The sequence below is a fragment of the Phoenix dactylifera genome, chromosome 17 (assembly GCF_051530095.1).
Source record: "Phoenix dactylifera cultivar Ajwa chromosome 17, Ajwa_hap1_PhDact_Kaust_v1.1, whole genome shotgun sequence".
NCBI lineage: Eukaryota > Viridiplantae > Streptophyta > Magnoliopsida > Arecales > Arecaceae > Phoenix > Phoenix dactylifera.
Genome location: NC_143206.1, coordinates 4,348,220 through 4,367,985, shown reverse-complemented (window position 1 = coordinate 4,367,985; position 19,766 = coordinate 4,348,220). Strand labels below are relative to the sequence as shown.

The window sequence follows — 19,766 nt, the reverse complement described above, 5'->3', positions numbered from 1 at the left end:
AGGTAGATGGAGTAATGAAAATTTTACCCTTTCCAATGATAAACCCTTTTCCATTGTCTCCATAGGTTACTACTCCACCCTTCTTAGACTCCAAGGTGATAAATTGGTCTACGTCACCGGTCATGTGTCTTGAACAGCCGCTATCTAGATACTATCGTTTATCCACCTTATTAGCTGCAAGACACCCCTGCAATCAAGATCAAGAATGAGCTTTAGGTACCCAAACTAAGTTGGGTCCTTTAGGGTTAGTACTTGATGTTCCTTTTGGAACCCAACTTTCTTGGATTTAAGCTTATAATTGTTACTCAATTTGTTGTAGCTAGACTTTCTATAGTTACATTCATATGCTTTATGTCCTAATTTATTGCAACAATGACAAGTTATATTTTCATTTTTAGCTTTTACAAATATGTTCTTTAAGTATTTTTGTTTTCTATTTGTTTTATATCCTAATCCAGCTTTATCATATACAGCTTTTTGACTATAAAGAATCATATTTAATTTGGTTGAGCTAAGTGTAAACTTGTCTACTAAGGATTTATATTTTTCAGCATCTTCTTTTAACTTGACATTTTCAGCAATTATATTCTTGGTTTCATTTGTGAGTCTCCTACTTAATGTTTCATAATTATTAGATAGTTTCAGCTTATCTTTGATAAGGGATTGATTTTCTTCTTTTAGAACTTTATTTTTATTGATCAGTTTTTTGTGTTCTTCCATGAGTTCTAAAAATGTATCATGTAATTCATCAACAGTAAAATCACATTCAAGTTCAGAATCTACCTCATCGTCATTGGCCATATGGCAGATTTGGGCCGTCTCTTGATGATCTTCCTCTTCCGAACTTGACTCCTCACTTTCACTCCATTCAGCCATGAAGTTCTTCTTCTTAAGTTTCCTTGCCATCCACTTTAATTCCGGGCAATCTATCTTAAAATGCCCGGGCTTGTTACACTCATAACAAATTGGTGTTTTCTTTTCTTTCTCTTTGTCCTTACCCTTTTCTTTGCTTGAGCTACCTTTGAAGAAGGGTTTCTTTTTATGAAATCTCTTCTTACCTCTCATAAATTTTTTGAATTTTCTTCCAAGCATAGCCATTCCTTCTTCATCAAGTTCATCATCATTATCAGATTCTTCCGATTCAGTTTCTTGTTTTGGAGTGGTAGACTTTAGGGCAATGGTCTTTCTTCTCTTGACCTCATCTTCTGAATTTTGCCTCATAGTCAACTCATGGGTCATGAGTGATCCTAGAAGTTTCTCCAATTGCAGTGTATTGAGGTCCTTTGCTTCCTGAATTGCGGTTACCTTGGCCTCCCAAACTTTTGGTAGAGACTTGAGAATTTTTCGCACCAATTCAGAGTTAGTATAAGACTTTCCTAGACTCTTTAGCCCATTTATGATTTCCGTGAAATGAGTAAACATTTCAGTTATGGACTCAGTGGATTCCATTTTAAACAACTCATACTTATGTACTAATATGTTTATCTTTGACTCCTTAACTTGATTAGTTCCTTCATGTGTGACCTCAAGTTTATCCCAAATTTCTTTTGCGGAGATGCATGTAGATATTCTATTGAATTCACTTACATCTAGTAAGCAGTAAAGTACATTTATTGTTTTAGCATTTAATTGTGCTAGTCTTCTATCATTCTCATTCCAATCCATTCTGGTTTGGGAATGATAGTGCCCTCTATACTAATTGTGGGTGTGTGAGGTCCTCTAATTATAATATACCACATTTCATAGTCTAGAGCTTGAATGAATATCCTCATCCTAGCTTTCCAGTATGTGTAATTAGTGCCATTAAATAGAGGAGGTTTATTTGTGGATTGCCCCTCACTCATAGAACATCCCACTTGGGTTGTCATGATCTTTGTCTCTTGATTGTGAGATCAACAAATACTATATGAGCACCTCGCTCTGATACCACTTGTTGCCCAAGGTGACAAGCCAAGAGGGGGGGTGAATTGGTTTCTCTTCTTACCTCTGTCAATTGATGAGTGAGTGAAATTAGAACAATGTACAATACAAACACACAAGAAGTATAGTGGTTCGGTGCTCTCCTAAGCACCTACGTCCACTCCCCAAGCGACCCCTTGGGAATTCACTATAATCCCGTGGATTACAGTTGGATTGTTTTCCGGGCTCACAATCCAAAAACCTTTACACTTTGGTTTTCCGGGATCACCAAGAACCTATGTTGGTTTTACGGGCTCACCAACGAACCTTCACAATTGGTTTTACGGGTTCACCAATAAACCTACACCGTTGGTTTTGCGGGCTTACCAACAAACTTTTACAAGGTGATTAATAAAAAGAAAGAAGAAAGTTGAAGCTCCTAGATGAGCATATATAACATATATAAGCTACAAAGAAGAGTTTAGAGAATAGTTATCGCTTGATGAGACTTCTCTCTTCTTTGTCAAGAATGCTTCACTCTTCAAGGGTGGATGGAGCTCTTAATATCTCTTGGAATCTGCTCAACCACTTTCTTTTGACTCTTGAATGAAGCACTTGGATGAAGAAGATTAGGGCACTTGTCTTTCTTGTGTAAGTTTTGATATTTTTCAAAAGGATGTTTCCTCTGATGAATAGTGTCACTTTAAATAGTTTCCTTCATCCATTGGACAAGCCCCAATGGTTAGAATTCAAAAACTAGCCGTTACTCACTGTTGGGAGGTCAAAAAGTACTTCTGCAGAACTAGCCGTTATGCTTCTGCCCGTGCTTGGGTCGACTCAACTTTTACTGGGGTCGACCCAACTTTCACTTGGGTCGACTCAACTTTTACTGGGGTCGACCCTCTCAGAACCACAGAACCTTGCATTTCAGCCTTCCTTCACTTGGGTCGACTCAAGGTTCAGTTGGGTCGACTCAACTTTCACTTGGGTCGACCCTCTCAGGGTTTCCAGAGAACCTATTTTTGAATGTCATTGCCTTTGGGTCGACTCATGTTAACTTGGGGTCGACTCAAGTTTGGGTCGACTCAAGTTTCATTTGGGTCGACCCTCTCAGGGTTTCCAGAGAACTGTTTTCTTGAGGCTTGAGGATTGGGTCGACTCATCCTTTTCTTGGGTCGACCCAAGTACTGTTCATCCGTGCCATTTTTGCAGAAGTGTGCCAGATGGTTTCTTGATGTGCCGGAATCGACTCAATCAATCTTGGGGTCGACTCAATCCACACTTTGCTGCAACTTAAGGTTAGATTCATCCATATAATCAATGAAATAACCTTTAAACAATTTTGAATATATGTCATGGTAGTGCTACATACTCCAAACAATGAAAATTACTATTGTCCACTTAAAAGTATGTTTCACTTGAAACTTTGCCGAATTAGAATTTAGAATTCACTATCTCTTTCCTATCACAAATTTTATCTCATTAATAATCATTGAAATACATCTTAATCTCATTATACTAATGTATCGAGAGTGACAGACTTATTAATGATGTATCGAATTAACTTGTAATATACTCTTAATCATTGTATTAATCATCAAAATACCACTATCATCCTCAAAAAGACCACCCAAAATGATGCTATTTCTATAATTATTATGCCATTATACACCATATTCTTCTCACCTCGGATAATTTCCTTAAACTACTTCTAGGATCTTGAAATTCTCATCTATCTACTTTCAGATTAGGTGTAATATCTCTTTTCCATCGCATTATAAAATTCTTATTTTTGTTCTCCAGTGCAGTATCTATAGATGGAATATTACTTGTGACAGCATTCTATCACAAATTTTGTGAAGGTTGCAATGTTGATTAGGCTTTATCCTTCCATCGGCAGAGTTTCGCATATAACTTGCCTATCTGGATGATTCATTATACAGTTTGCACCAAGATGGTGCGTGTTCGGTTGTTGACAAACTGATACACTCTTTTATAGGGAAACAGTCATTTAATTTTTCACTCCATAGTGCTGTAATTGTCTTCACTTCTCTTGATTTGCTGTCAATTAGAACTAAGTAATTTTGAGTTTTTAGAAATATCATTCCCTTATAAGGATACTCTCTTCCTATGTTATTTGTCATTTGGTTTCAGTAGTTTCTATGGATTATGCCATGCTGTCTGGGGTAGCACGGTTACAAATGGTCATCATTTCTGAGAAAACAGTTGGTTATTAAACTTGTTATTTAATATTAGTAACTTATGGTTTTATTTTGTAATTGCATTTTAGTCATGTGGGAGTTACATGTCTTTTGGGTTTTTAGTCATGTGGGAGTTATATGGAGTTATAAGGGATTTATTTAGAGGGAGTTGTTTGAGATTTATTTGGGGTTATGAATGATGTAATGACCAATTCAATTAGGAAGATTAAAAGACCATCTAATGATGCCTACAAATATCCATGTACTCTAGTTGTTTTTTAAGAAAAAATAAGTGGAATACCAGTTATTCATGTGTGCCTAAAATCCTCTCCACTTTTCTTCCATAGAATAATTTGTGAGTGTGAATCCTCTTGATTTCCAACAAAGTGGTATCAGAGCCAAGACTTTTCTTGTGAGAAAGAGTGATGGCAAATGGAATGCTTCCGTTTCTTATGCCGCGGTTCACCAAGGATAACTATGAAAATTGGTGTATCCGTATGAAGGCAATCTTGGGATCTCAAGATTTGTGGAAGATCGTTGACAAAGGCTACATGGAATCGGAGAATGAAGATTCCTTGACTCCAGCTCAAAAGGAGTCCTTACAAGCCACAAGAAAGAAGGATCGGAAGGCCATCATGATCATCCATCAATGTTTGGATGATGGCATGCTACAACGAGTTGCTAATGCAACTTCTTCGAAGCAAACTTGGGAGATTCTCCAAAACTCCTATCAAGGAGTTGACAAAGTCAAGAAGATTTGTCTTCAATCTTTGCGTGGTGAATTTGAGGCCTTACATATGAAAGAATCCGAATCAATCTCGGATTACTCTTCAAGGGTGTTGACCGTCGTAAATCAACTAAGGAGGTACGGCGAAAATGTGAGTGATACGAGGGTTATTGAAAAAATCCTTCGTTCACTGGATCCCAAGTTCAATTTTATTGTTGTAGCCATTGAAGAGTCCAAAGATCTAGACTCCATGACAATCGATCAACTCATGGGGTCACTACAAGCTCATGAAGAGAAGGTTGTCAAGAAACAAGGGACTTTAGAGCAAATGTTATAAACAAAAGTCTCTTTGAAAGAAAAAGAAGATCGTAGTTGGAAAGGCGAAAGAGGTCGTGGACGTAGAAATGGACGTGGTAGAGGAAGAGGTGGTCGTGGATCATCCAACAAAGAAGAAAAGAAGCAAGAATGGTATCAATCAAGAGGACGTGGAAGAGGAAACAATTCGAGATCAAATGGAGGGAGGTATGATAAATCTCAAATTCGTTGCTATAATTGTCAAAAATATGGTCATTTTGCTTCGGAGTGTAGAAGTTCTTCTCAAAATACCGAAGAAGCTAACTATGTTGAAAATGAAGAGACGGAGCAAACTTTGTTGTTGGCATGCAAAGGAGAAAAAAATGGAGATCATAATTTATGGTATCTTGACAATGCGGCTAGCAACCACATGTGCGGTGACAAAAGCAAATTTGTGGAGTTGGATGAAACTGCAAGCGGTAATGTGGTTTTTGGAGATTCTTCCAAAGTATCGATCAAGGGGAAAGGTACAATTTTGATTCGCTTGAGAAATGGTGATCATCAATTTATTGCTAATGTTTTCTATGCCCAAGCATGAAAAATAATATTTTGAGCTTAGGACAACTCTTAGAGAAAGGCTATGATATTCAAATGAAAGATCCTAGTCTTTCGATAAGAGATCAAAACGGAAGTTTAGTGGCCAAAGTTAAAATGACAAGAAACCGCATGTTTTTGCTCAACCTTCAAATCGTTGTTGCTAAATACTTGAAAGCTTGTGTTGAAGATCCAAATTGGCTTTGGCACTTGAGGCTTGGGCACTTGAATTTTGATGGGCTAGAATTATTGGCCAAGAAGGATATGGTGAATGGGTTGCCTTTTATTGACCACCCAAATCAACTTTGTGAAGGATGTCTCTTTGGCAAGCAATCAAGGAAAAGCTTTCCAAAAGAAGCCAGCACAAGAGCAAGAGAACCACTACAACTTGTTCATTCAGATGTTTGTGGTCCATTCAATCCACCATCTTTTGGTAAGAACAAGTACTTTCTCTTATTTATTGATGACTTTAGCCGGAAAACTTGGGTGTATTTTCTTAAAGAAAAATCGGAGGTGTTTGAAGCATTTAAAAGATTCAAGGCACTTGTTGAGAAACAAAGTGGTTTTGATATAAAGGCTATACGATCCGATAGAGGAGGTGAGTTCCCATCAAATGCTTTCAAAAATTTTTGTGAAGAAAATGGAATTCACCATCCTTTAACGGTTCCAAGATCCCCGCAACAAAATGGGGTTGCGGAGAGAAAAAATAGAACCATCCTTAATATGGTTCGGAGTATGTTAAAAAGCAAGAATATGCCCAAAGATTTTTGGGCCGAAGCCGTTAATTGTGCAGTGTACTTATCCAACTGGTGTCCTACTAAGAGTGTGCCAAATCAAACACCACAAGAAGCATGGAGTGGAAGAAGACCAAGTGTCTATCATTTGCGTGTTTTTGGAAGCATAGCCTATGCACATGTGCTGGATGAAAAGCGCTCCAAGCTAGATATCAAGAGTGAAAAATTGGTCTTCATCGGTTATGATGCAAGGTCCAAGGGCTACAAGTTGTACAATCCAAGAAGTCACAAGATCATCACTAGTAGAGATGTTGAATTTGATGAAGCAAGTTCATGGGATTGGAATTCTCCAAAAGAAGAGTATGACTTTTTTCCTTTCTTTGAAGAGGTGGAGCCCCTTTCTCCACCTTCAACACCTCCATCATCCGCTCAAGTGCAATCATCTCCATCATCAAGTGAGGCAAGTTCAAGTGAAGGACCAAGAGGCACAAGGAGTCTTCAAGACATATATGATGCCATGGATGAGGTAACGGAAAGATTAAGTGATTTAACACTTTTTTGTCTTTTTGCCGGTAGTGAACCTCTAAGCTTTGAAGAAGCAACTCACGACAAGAAGTGGAGAGATGCTATGAATGAAGAAATCAAAGCCATAGAGAAGAATGAAACTTGGGAGCTCACCACTCTTCCGGAAAGGCAAAAGGCAATCAGAGTCAAATGGGTGTACAAGCAAAGAAGAATTCAAGAGGAGAAGTCGAGAGGCACAAGGCAAGACTTGTTGTCAAGGGATACAACCAAAGGCCTGGGATCGATTATGATGAGGTATTTGCACCCGTTGCTCGTTTGGAAACTGTTAGATTAATTATTTCTTTGGCGGCACAAAACAATTGGAGAATCCATCAAATGGATGTGAAGTCCGCTTTTTTGAATGGTTTTCTTGAAGAAGAGGTTTATGTGAAACAACCTTTGGGATATATTGTGAAAGGGCAAGAAGACAAAGTTTTGAAATTAAAAAAAGCCTTGTATGGCTTGAAGCAAGCACCAAGAGCTTGGAATACCAAAATTGACAAGTATTTTCAAGACAACAAGTTCACCAAATATCCTTATGAGCATGCCCTTTACACAAAGGTCAATGATAATGGAGATATATTCGTGGTTTGCTTGTATGTAGATGACTTGATTTTTACCGGCAACAATTCTATTATGTTTGAAGAATTCAAGCAAGCTATGTCTCAAGAGTTTGAGATGACGGACATTGGCCTTATGGCTTACTACCTTGGCATTGAAGTGAAGCAAATGGAAGATGGAATGTTCATCTCTCAAGAAGGTTATGCTAAAGAAGTTCTCAAAAGGTTCAAGATGGATGATAGCAATTCGGTGAGCACCCTCCTGGAATGTGGAGTCAAATTATCAAGATATGAAGATGGAGAAAAGGTAGATCCTACATTCTTTAAAAGTCTTGTTGGAAGTTTAAGATATTTAACTTGCACAAGGCCGGATATTCTATTTGGGGTTGGCTTGTTAGTCGGTATATGGAAGCTCCTACTTCATCCCATTTGAAGGTGGCCAAGAGAATTCTCCGCTACATCAAAGGTACCTTTAATTATGGTCTAATCTATTCATTTGTTGATAACTTCACACTTGTTGGATATAGTGATAGTGATTGGGCCGGAGATGTGGATGAAAGAAAAAGTACGACGGGATATGTTTTCTTTATGGGAAGTGCGGCTTTTACATGGTCTTCAAAATAGCAACCTATTGTGATACTTTCTACTTGTGAAGCGGAGTATGTTGCCATCTCAAGTTGTGTTTGTCAAGCTATTTGGCTAAGGTATTTGTTGAAGGAGCTTCATATGTTACAAGAAGAACCAACGGAGATTTTTGTGGACAACAAATCAGCAATAGCATTAGCCAAGAATCCGGTGTTTCATGAGCGAAGCAAGCATGTCGATACAAAGTATCATTTCATTAGAGAATATATGGCTAAGAAGGAAGTGAAGCTCTAGTACATGAAGTCTCAAGATCAAATTGCCGATATTTTCACTAAGCCCCTCAAGAGTGAAACATTTTGCAAGTTAAGGAGTTTGCTTGGAGTTGCAAAACCAAGTTTAAGGGAGGGTGTTGGTTATTAAACTTGTTTTTTAATATTAGTAACTTATGGTTTTATTTTGTAATTGCATTTTAGTCATATGGGAGTTACATGTCTTTTGGGTTTTTAGTCATGTGGGAGTTACATAGAGTTATAAGGGATTTATTTAGAGGGAGTTATTTGAGATTTATTTGGGGTTATGAATGGTGTAATGACCAATTCAATTAGAAAGGTTAAAAGACCATCTAATGATGCCTATAAATATCCATGTACTCTAGTTGTTTTTTAAGAAAAAATAAGTGGAATACAAGTTATTCATGTGTGCCTAAAATCCTCTCCACTTTTCTTCCATAGAATAATTTGTGAGTGTGAATCCTCTTGATTTTTAACAAAAACCAGCCCAGGTATATTTTGCAATGGCAACTTTGTGGAAATTACTGAAGCTTTTTAATGCAACCACTTTGATATGTTACTCTGTTTGCTCTTCATCTTCCCATCTTTCAGTAAAAGGTAATCCAGCACATATATTAGCAAGTGGATGTGATAGCCTTTGCATGCTGGTAAGTGTTGTTTGCTTGTTTTCAAATTTAAATGGGCCTTTTAAGTAATACGGATCCAGTAAATCTTAGTTAGAATTAGTCAATGCCATTTTAGCAGAACCAAAACAATCCACAAAACAGCTTTTAAAAAATGAAAATGCTCATATCAATATTTTTTCGTAATTTAATATGATGATTTTTAATAAAATATGGTAGCACAAGGTAATGTAAAAGGTTCTCACATTGATAGCTCAAGTCTCTTAGGCATTGCATCAATTCTGGAATCTATCTTCAAATCCCAAAGCCACTCTGATGTTTGGTTCACAAGAATGAAGAATTGGAATTGGAATTGGAATGGAACATGACTAGAAGACGGGGAGATAGAATCAGGATTCTAATCCCTTTTTTGAAAGCAAAACAAAGGAATGCTTGGAAAAGAAATATTAAATTAAATGCTAATATTTGTTTAGCTATTTACCAAAATATATCAATTTTATATTAATTATTAACTAAGGAAAATTTTGTTACCAATCACAATAGTTCTTTTGGGGGACTTTCTATTGTATTACATAGCTATATGATGAACTTTTTAAGTAACAATCATTATACTATTATAATTGTCAGTATTTTACATTTTCATATTTACTTTGTTATTATTTTTGTATATTTTTATTTATATTTTTAGCTTTTTACTTCATTTTTTATTTTTCATTAATTTAATTCGATTTCTGTTGGTGTGCTTTCCTTCTCGTTTGGACATGCCATGAGACCTGTTAGTGGAGTCCTGTTTGGGTGTGCCAGAAGAGAGTGGTAAATAGAGATGGGCATCGGGCTAAGCCTGGCACGGGCGCCATGGACAGACGGGCCGTGCCAGGCTTAGCCTATGGCTCCAAACTCGACTCCTACACCAAGACCGTCCGCGAGGTCCCCTACAACCTCTCTGTCCTTGAGATATCTGCGCCCATCATCTTCCCTGGCCTCCTCGCCGCCCCCTCCGCCGCCTCCTCCAACCTCACCGCCCTTCTCGAGAAGGCCGGCTGCAAGACCTTCGCCTCCCTCCTCGCCTCGTCTGGTGTCCTTAAGATCTTCCAGTCCGCCATGGATAAAGGCCTCACCCTCTTCGCCCCCAACGACGAGGCCTTCAAGGCCTCCGGCGTCCCCGATCTCCACTCTCTCTCCAGCGCCGAGCTCGTCACCCTCCTCCAGTACCACGCCCTCCTCACCTACACCCCCAAATCCTCGCTCAAAACTGCCAAGGGCCGGATCGCCACCATGGCCTCCACTGGCACCGGCAGGTACGACTTCTCCGTCGTCTCCCGCGGCGACGACGTCTCCCTCGACACCTCCCGTGTCGCCAGCACCGCATCTGTCCATTGGTTCAGGCCCTTATGGGCTGTTCCGGGCTGGCCCGCGGGCCGTGCCGTGCTTGGCCTACGAATCGTGCCAGCCCAGGCCCTTATGGGCCGTGCCGGGCTCGGCCCGCGGGCCAGAAATTCTTAACCCAACCCGGCTCCTTTTTATGAGCCGTGCCTAGCACGACCCGTTACTGTAGCAAGCGCTTCATGCCGGGCCGTGCCGGGCCATGGGCGGCCCGGCCCAATGCCCACCTCTAGTGGTAACAGACCAAATGGTGAGAGTAGATGCTTCCGAGTGTGTCACTAGCATCGGATCAACAAGCAAGGTGATGGTGATTGAAGGATGGATAAAAAATAGCATGAGTCCAAGTGCTTGGCTAGGTAGTATAGATCTAAGTTAAGTTATAGCGCTACTCCTAAGGTATGAACTATGGAAAACTAAGATAAGATAAAATATATTGATTTGATTGTCCAAGGATCCTAATACAGAGTACAAATTACTAAAATATAATAATTGTCCATTCCGGTAGTTACTACCCATGCATGGCCTCTACATCTAACGGCTTTAATAACTGACGCTAGTTATCTTCCAGTATATTAACCATCAAATTGATAGCCATATATCATCAGTTTTAGCTTATCCTAACATGACTTGTATTGGTCGTCTCTATTTTGAGCCCATAATACAATTCTTGTACTTGGAAGTATCTCTAAGATCGCTTTGATCATCTCGATCTACTCATATGTATTGGAGTTGATCATGGATAGATCTTGAGCTCTCACCCTCTTTCTTCTATCTGTGCATTCACACTTGGTGAAATTTATTACGGCTAAACTCTATCCAGTTCAGCAAGAGTCACATGACCCTCATCGATTATGAATCATCAAACTTGATCCAAGTGGCACCTGCTCTTGGTGCCACCTAGATTGCTAAGATGGGTGCAAACATTGCTCGTCACATCTTGTTGGCCAATGATCAAGAGACCAACTGAATGTCTGTCATCATCCCTTCGGTACTTGTAGAATAAAATCCCGCAATTATAATCTCGATTTGCCATATGTCTTCCTTCACAGAATACTCTTATGGACTAGAATGGCCCACACATTACTCAAAGGATCTTCCGTGTCCATAGAGATCCGGTGTTATCTTCTGCATTAATGGGGATTTTGGTTTATCTTCTAATAAGGCACACATTATCTCCATAAATAGGCATTGCATCTTTCTCTCGACGCTTATCTTTCTTCCTCCTAACTAGATGATATATAATACTATAACTCCTGACAGCTACTGAAAACTATAACTCCTAGAGAGAGCAAGAGTATCCTACGAACCGCCATCCAATGTTTTCCAAAAAGAGTGGAAGAGACTAAAAATTTGAAAGGCCTATAGAATGGAAACTATCATAGTAAGGCATTATCATTTGTACTGGCCTTTTGGCCAAAACATTTGTGAAATCCCTAACTAGATAATATATAATACTATTTATTTAGTTCGTTTTCAAATCGAATTTATCATTTCGATCTTCAAGCAGCTTTTCGTATAATATTGAGACCCATATTATCCATAATCCACATGAGGATCTTTAATTATATATATTGCTGGGTATTAGGCCAAAGCGATGTCTATATTGTCATGCTGCCTCTTGGCATATAGAGTATGCATCACATAGAGAAGCTCCAAATGCACCCCTTGATAAGGTCGCCCCCCTTGATAAGGTTTCCCCCTAATCCTTGTGATGCAAATTGTTGGTGCTGTAAAGCTATTAAAATTTTGCTCTTTATTCCTGGACAAGCGGTCAAGAATTATTCTCGGCATAGATTTGCTAACTTCACTAGCAATCTTCTACAATTCACTATGACCAATAATCTCAAATATTAACCAAGTATTGACTGAAATATCCTTTGACTGTTCAATTTGACGTAACCTTGCTGGCATGATTTTTGTGCTCCCTTGATTAATGAATTCCAAGAGTTCTATTGAATAATATTCAGCAGTTACCTCTTGATGAGCTGAAACATCAAATTCGGGTTTTTCAGAAACTGTAATACTTCCATGTAAAATTGATTCATCCACCACAAGTATAGGATCAGTTTCCTCTTCGACGGGATAAACTGCAATGGACTGTGGTTGAACCTCAAATTCGGGTTTTTCAGGAACTGCAATACTTCCATGTAAAATTGATTAATCCACCAGAAGGATAGGATCAGTTTCCTCTTCGACAGGATATACGGCAATGGACTGTGGTTGAACATATCAGCTTTTTATTATAGGAACAAGCTTTTTAACTCATTCCGCTATTGAAGCTGTAAATAATTCATACCGCTCCACGAGTGGCCTTAGCACAACGGCCACTTTCTTTGTAGCTACTTTCTTGACTTTCTTTTACAATGGCATGATGGTAGTTACACAGCGTCTTATTGGAACCAATGTGATGATGACTACACAAGATCCCACTGAACGTGCCACTAAGCTTACTAGGCTTACTATTCTTTAGTTGTAATTTGACTATATTAGTGGTCGTATTAAATTATAAAACATGCGACATGGCATATTCTATACTAGTCAATATATCGTACCTTCATTCTTGCTTTCTTCAAATGATTGATCATCCTGTATCACTTTCCCATGATATCCTTAGCTGGCACTTTAGTTTATGGGTACCAACAATCCTACTACCTTCCCTATGAATATGAATAATGTCTTTTACATTTTAGGAAGTTTTTGGAAAGAACAGGAAAAGCCATAAAAAATTTAAAGGGGAATGCTTACTAGTGCTCCATCAAGATGTAACAAATCTAAAAGAAAACTGCAAGTAAAATAAAAGTTATTGGGGAGAATACAATGACATTCTCCTCATAAATGATTATGCCTCAAATCCAAAATGGTAAAATGATTATGATGTTTGGTGACATTTTGACGCAATTATGTGAAAATTCTTGAAAACCTGTCTTATCTCTCCTAATCTCCAACTATATCAAGGTGGCAGACTGCTTTACTGTACATTTTTTAGTCTCTTTTTTTGGAATTATTCCCACTCTAAAAAGTAATACTCCTTTATCAATGGATGAGCCGAAGGAGACAAGAAAAAAGGAAGAGTATGAGCCAAAGGATTCAACTAGAATTAGAAGAAAGGGCGTCTCACTGAAATGTAGCAATTGCCTACAATGGGGGCATAATTTTAGCACTTGCAGAGGGTCCAGGAAGGAGAAGGTAGAGAGGAAGGTTCAGGGAAGTAGATCTAGTTAATCTAGTTGAGACAGCAGCCAAGTGGGTGGTAAAAGAGAGAGAACAAGTATTACTATTACTGTCACTCAGCCACTATTACTGTAATGGACTAATGGTTCATATTTGGTTTATTGTTTCAGGTCAGAGAGGTTCCTCGCTCTCAGAGACCATCCAAGAAGAGAGCTGTTTGCTCCCAGCCAGCAGCAGCCTCCCTGCCAGCACCCTCACAGCCAGCAGAAACCTCCCAGCCATCACCCTTGCAGCCAGCAGAAACCTCCCAGCCATCACCCTTGCAGCCAGCAGAAACCTCCCAGCCATCATCCTCACAGCCAGCAGCAGTCTTCCAGCCAACACCCTCATAGCCATCATTATGTTCTTGTATACATGGTGTCTGACAGTATGTTTGTCCTACAGCTATTATGGTAGAGAGGAGAGAGGATTCTGTTTTGGTGTACATCGTGATACTTTTGATTGTAATACGTTGTGATACTTTTGGTGTACATTATGATATATTCTAATGCCTTTGTCGTACAATGAATGATGAATTTTGTTTTGATTCTGTTTAGATTCTTCTATTTTGAATTATTTGTGATATAGCAAGTGCAACAGGTTTCCAAGTGTTTTGATTCTTCTCTAGTGATTCTATTTTGAATGTTAGGTATCAGTTGATTATCTGGAAGGAATCCAAGTGTAGTTATGCAGATATATTTCTACAGTCTGGATCTACTAGGTGGTGAGGTTCCTCCTAATTCACCTCACCAAATCAGCCAAATCTTGAAGGCCAAGGCGGAGCAAGAGCAAGGCTCATGTCCGCCCAAAGGCCTTCTTTCATTCCTTGGGGCACAACCGAGGTTCGGCCATCCTTGGCAAGCAAGGGCTGGACCATTGGCAACACCGACTGGGCACAGCAGTGGCGCGCCCAAGGCCGCAGACCTTCGGCTGGGGCGCCACTGCAACCGAGACATCCGACAGGCCACAAGGACCAAGCGCAAGGCAAATCCATTGGCCGGCAGGGCCAAACCAGAATTCCAGCTGCGCGCAAGGATTGGACGCCTTTGGTCCAAGCCATTGCGCGCGCACACCAGCAAGCCATCAATATCCGGACGGGCACAGGCGCGGCCAAGGCAAGCCCAGCACAAGCCAAGGCACGCGCAAGCCACAGAGGGCCAACCGACAGCAGCGGGCCGCGCGCGCCAAGGCACAGCAGGCACGCGGGCAAGAGGCAACCAACGGGCGGCAACCGCCGCGCGCCCAGGGAGCGCCGTGCGCAAGGGCCCTTGGCGCCAAAGACCGTCGCGCGCACAGGCCTGGAGCAACGGCCGGCAACCGGCAGCGCGCGCGGGCCCTTGGCGCCCAAGACCGGCGCGCGCACGCGCCAGAGGCAACGGCAGGCAACCGCTGGCACGCGCAGGCGCGTGGCCGCCAGCGCCAGCGCGCGCGCGTGCCATGCGCTGCAGACAGCAACCGCCCGAGCGCACCAACCACCAACCGACCGAGCCCATGCGCGCGCGGGAGCCAACATCGAGCAACCGGCAAGCCGCCAGGCGTCCAGCGCCCAGACGCCCAGAGCCCAGGCGACCAGCGCCCCGACGCCCAGCGCCCAGGCGACCGGCGTCCAGACGCTCAGCGCCCATGCGCCCAGCGCCCATGCGCCCAGCGCCCATGCGCCCAGCGGCCAGACTGACAGAACCAACGCAGCCAAGGGATCCGACCACAAACCAGAAGGTCAGGCGAAGGAAAACCAAGGCAGCGCCTGGTTTGCCCATGCCAACGCGCAGCCCGCCAGACCGCGCGCGGCACGGGCAAAGCCAGTGCGCCGGGCCATGACAGCAGGTTCCATCTTCTGCAGAGGCAAGTGCCAACAGCAGCCAACTTCAGCCTCTGCAGTAGCCAAAGCTTGGCCAACAGCAAGAAACCGCCAACATCCAAAACTGCAGGCCAAGGCCACAACAGCAAGGAACCGCCAGCAACCACCGCCAAGCCAAGCAAGCAGCCAACCAAATGGCAACCGAATCAAGACAGCAAGCCATGCAAGGGAAGTTCCCAAGGAGTTGCCATAGCATGCAAACAGCCAGCCGAATGGAAGCCATTGTAGGCCATTGTAGGGAGTCTACAAATAGAGCCAAATGAAGTGGGGGGAAAAACTTTTGAACCATTGAATAGTTAGCCACTTGTAAGTGCATTCGGCCATAGGCTTGGGTAGGCATTATTGCCTAATTTCGGTCCTAAGGGACTTGGGCCAAGGCAGGGTAAATCAACCCCCCTTGGATTTGGCTAAGGAAGGGAACCATCAATCCCTCCTTAGATATTGTATTTCCTTTTCAAATTGAATCAAAGTTGCCTTTGATGCCTCTGCATTCTCAAATGAGTTGTCTTCATTGGCAAGTAAAGCTTTAGATTCCGAGGAGGAGTGCAAGACTCCATCCATAGCCGAGCATACTTGGAGTTTGGAGGAGCAAAGTGCCGATTATCCCTTTTGACTTAGCGCTATCTACATTCGGTCAAGGCGGCACACCTTGATTTGGGCCAACGCCAAAGGCTAAGAGGGAACCCATTGGTGTGGAAAGTGCATGACCGACACTTGGTCCCCAACCAATTTGGTGCTTTCATTGAGAGATCACTTCATCAAGAAGATCATCTTGAAGGTAGCGCCATTGCCTTTGAATACTTTTGAAGGATTGTTCTGAATCTACCACAAAAATTATCATGGAAGCCGAGGGTAGCCAAAGGCTTGAAGCCCTTGAAATTCAGTCCAACCGAATCACCAAAGCCTTGGAAGAAATCTCCCATTCCATGGCTGAAATAAGGAGGGATACCAATCATAGTTTGGAGAGGTTGGAAAGGAGGATTTCGAGTGGAGAAAAAAATAAGAACAAGGAGTCTTGGCCGCATGCTAATGAGCAGGACCAAGGAAGGGGAAGTGAGGAAGAATTGGCAAGCAACTATAGTGGTTGCCGGGTTAGAGAAAGAAGGAGTGAAAGAGTAAGAAGAGGGAGTCGAGTGGAAGGATTTGGGGTGTGTGTGGACCGGTTTGGAAGAGGAGTGGAGTATGAAGAAACATATAGTGTGAGGGAGTCCGATGAAGAGCCCCGGATTGCCACTAGACCGAGTGGGAGAAGAAGAGAAGAAAGGGTGAGAATGCATCACCATGGAGATGTTGAAGAAGATGAGGGAGAGCCTAGAAGAGAAGTAAGAAAACCAAGGATAGACTTTCCTAAATTCAGTGGGGGAGATCCTTTTGAATGGATGGACAAGGTGGAACAATTCTTCTATGTCTATGAAGTTCCACATAAGGAGAAAGTCACACTTGCTAGTTTTCATCTTGAAGACAAGGCAAGCAAATGGTGGAGATGGTTGAGATCCATCTATGAAAAAGAAGGAAGGAGATTGGGGTGGACTGCATTTGTAAAGGAGTTCATGACTCAATGGGGGCCATCCCCTATTGTGAATTATCATGGACAACTAGCAAAGATCAAGCAAGAAGGAAGGGTGCGGGCCTATGTTGAAGACTTCTGCCACTTGCAAACATTGGTGACGGGTTGGTCCGAAGAAGCCTTGATGGGAACTTTCATTGATGGCTTGAAACCTTGGCTTGCCAAGGAGGTCAAGTTGAAGCAACCCAATTCCATGCAAGAGGCCATGCGCATTGCAGAAATCCTAGATGATGGCTTTCTGTCCGAGAGGAGATTGATCAAGGAGTCCATCAGCCGGGAAGCCAAGGCCATGCCAACCAAAGTGCCATGGAAGACCAAAGATGCAGTCGGCAGCAACCCAAAGAACAACCAGCCACAAGTCAAGCGGCTGTCAAGGGAGGAAGTCCAAGACTTCATCAAGAAAGGATTGTGCTTCAAATGTGGAGAGAAATGGGGCCGTGATCACAAGTGCAAATCAGGGCAAGCATTCCTAATTGAAGTCCAAGATGCAGAAATTGAAGTTGCAGAAAATAGCCAAGCAAGTGATCCGGATGAAGAGCAATCCCACATTCAGCCAAGTCAAGTGCAGGCGGAGGAAAGTGATGCAGAACTCTCCTTGAATGCCTTGACAGGGGTGCCAAAACCAAGCACAATGAGGTTACTTGCATGGGTCGGCCGAAATGAAGTCTCACTGTTAGTGGACAGCGGATCATCCCACAATTTTATCAATGCAGCCATTGTGCCAAGGTTGGGGTTACATCCTACAAGCATTCAACCATTTGAAGTGAAGGTGGCCAACGGGGAAAAGCTAACATGCAAGGAAGTCATTCAAGGAGTGAAGATGAACATTCAAGGGGTAAGAATCATGGCTGATCTTCATGTGATTCAATTAGTAGGCCTTGACATAGTCCTTGGAAATGCATGGTTACGACAAGTGGGGAAGGTGATCACTGATTTTGGATCCATGACAATGGAATTCAAATTGGGTAGTCAAAAGAAGAAGTGGGTTGCCTTAGGGAGTAGTGAAGTTAAACCATGTGAGGCTTATACCTTAGAAAGACTTTGCAAGGGGGGTGCCCTATGTGTAGCCATAATGTTAGCCACTCAAGACCAAACCGAACCAAAGCCCATGAAAGAGGAGTTAGAAGGAGTCCCTAGTTCGGTGAGGCCATTACTAGAAAGACACTTGAAAGTCCTTGAAGTACCAAAGACCATACCCCCTCAAAGGTTATATGATCATCCTATACGCCTTAAAGATGAATCCAAGGCCGTGAATGTGCCACCATATAGGTATGCCCACTTCCAAAAGGGAGAAATTGAGAAGCAAGTTGACGACATGCTTAAGCAAGGGCTCATTAGAAGAAGTTCTAGTCCCTTTTCATCACCCGTCCTCTTGGTTAGGAAAAAGGATAACACATGGAGATTTTGTACCGATTATAGAGCCCTTAATGAAGCAACAATCAAAGACAGATTTCCAATACCAACAGTGGATGAAATGTTGGATGAATTGCATGGTGCCACAATCTTCACTCGGCTAGATTTAAGAGCCGGATATCATCAAATCAGAATGAAGAATGAAGACATTCACAAGACTGCATTTAGAACACATTCGGGCCACTATGAATATCTAGTCATGCCCTTTGGTTTGTGTAACGCACCATCAACATTCCAAGCGGCAATGAATGACATCTTCCGGGCTTATCTAAGAAGGTTTGTGATTGTGTTCTTTGACGACATTCTGATTTATTCTAAAACAGTGGAGGAGCACTTGGAACACTTGGAGTTGGTCCTAAGAATCCTAGAGGAACATCAATTCTACATCGAGGCATCCAAGTGTGCATTCATGCAACATGAATTGGAGTATTTGGGCTATATCATTTCGGGAGAAGGAGTCAAGGTAGACCAAAAGAAAATTGAGGCCATGGTAGATTGGCCTTTTCCCCAAAACATCACCGCAATGAGAGGATTCCTTGGATTGACCAGCTACTATAGAAGGTTTGTCAAAAATTATGGGTTGATTGCTAAGCCCTTGACAAACATGCTGAAAAAGGGAGAGTTCACTTGGACGGATGAGGCAAGAAAAGCATTTGAAGACTTGAAGAGGATGATGACCCAAACACCGGTCCTTGCCTTGCCTAATTTCAGCATTCCCTTTGAAGTTTACACAGATGCAAGTGGAGATGGAATTGGGGCAGTGCTAGTTCAAAACAGAAGACCCATTGCATTCATGTCAAAGGCATTAGGACCACAGAAAAAAGCCAGCAGCACCTATGCCCGAGAACTCATGGCTGTGGTACATGCAGTAAAAATCTGGAGGCCATATCTATTGGGGCGAAGGTTCACCATTGTGACTGATCAACAGGCTATCCGTCATCTCCTAGAACAAAAGATAACCACGCCCGAGCAGCAAAAGTTCTTGGTGAAACTATTGGGATTTGAGTATAACATTGTCTATCAACCAGGAAGGGACAATAAGGTAGCCGATGCCTTGTCAAGAAAAGAAGGAAGCCCACTGTTTGAGATGGAAGATTATCGACCCATCACCCTTGAGGGCAAGGGAGTTCTTCAAGAGGGGGGGAATGGTGAGGTTCCTCCTAATTCACCTCACCAAATCAGCCAAATCTTGAAGGCCAAGGCGGAGCAAGAGCAAGGCTCATGTCCGCCCAAAGGCCTTCTTTCATTCCTTGGGGCACAACCG

General features: G+C 42.0%; 2 protein-coding genes and 1 pseudogene across 3 annotated transcripts in view; all 3 read left to right on the top strand.

Moving 5' to 3' along the window:
• Positions 1–14,193, top strand: part of LOC148699590 (uncharacterized) — a 44,178-nt gene extending 29,985 nt beyond the window's left edge. Inside the window, exon 8 of the mRNA XM_089928263.1 lies at positions 13,796–14,193. The gene's annotated coding sequence lies outside the window, so the exon portion shown is untranslated. The remainder of the gene's footprint in view (positions 1–13,795) is intronic.
• LOC103697381 (uncharacterized) lies at positions 4,526–5,164 on the top strand. The gene has a single exon (XM_008779221.1). It carries the CDS (start codon positions 4,526–4,528, stop codon positions 5,162–5,164), a length of 639 nt encoding a protein of 212 aa, XP_008777443.1.
• LOC113461325 (fasciclin-like arabinogalactan protein 8 pseudogene) lies at positions 9,794–14,193 on the top strand (annotated as a pseudogene). Its single transcript, XR_015974498.2, has one exon. The product of XR_015974498.2 is annotated as a fasciclin-like arabinogalactan protein 8 pseudogene (transcript).
• Positions 14,194–19,766: the final 5,573 nt, after the last annotated feature.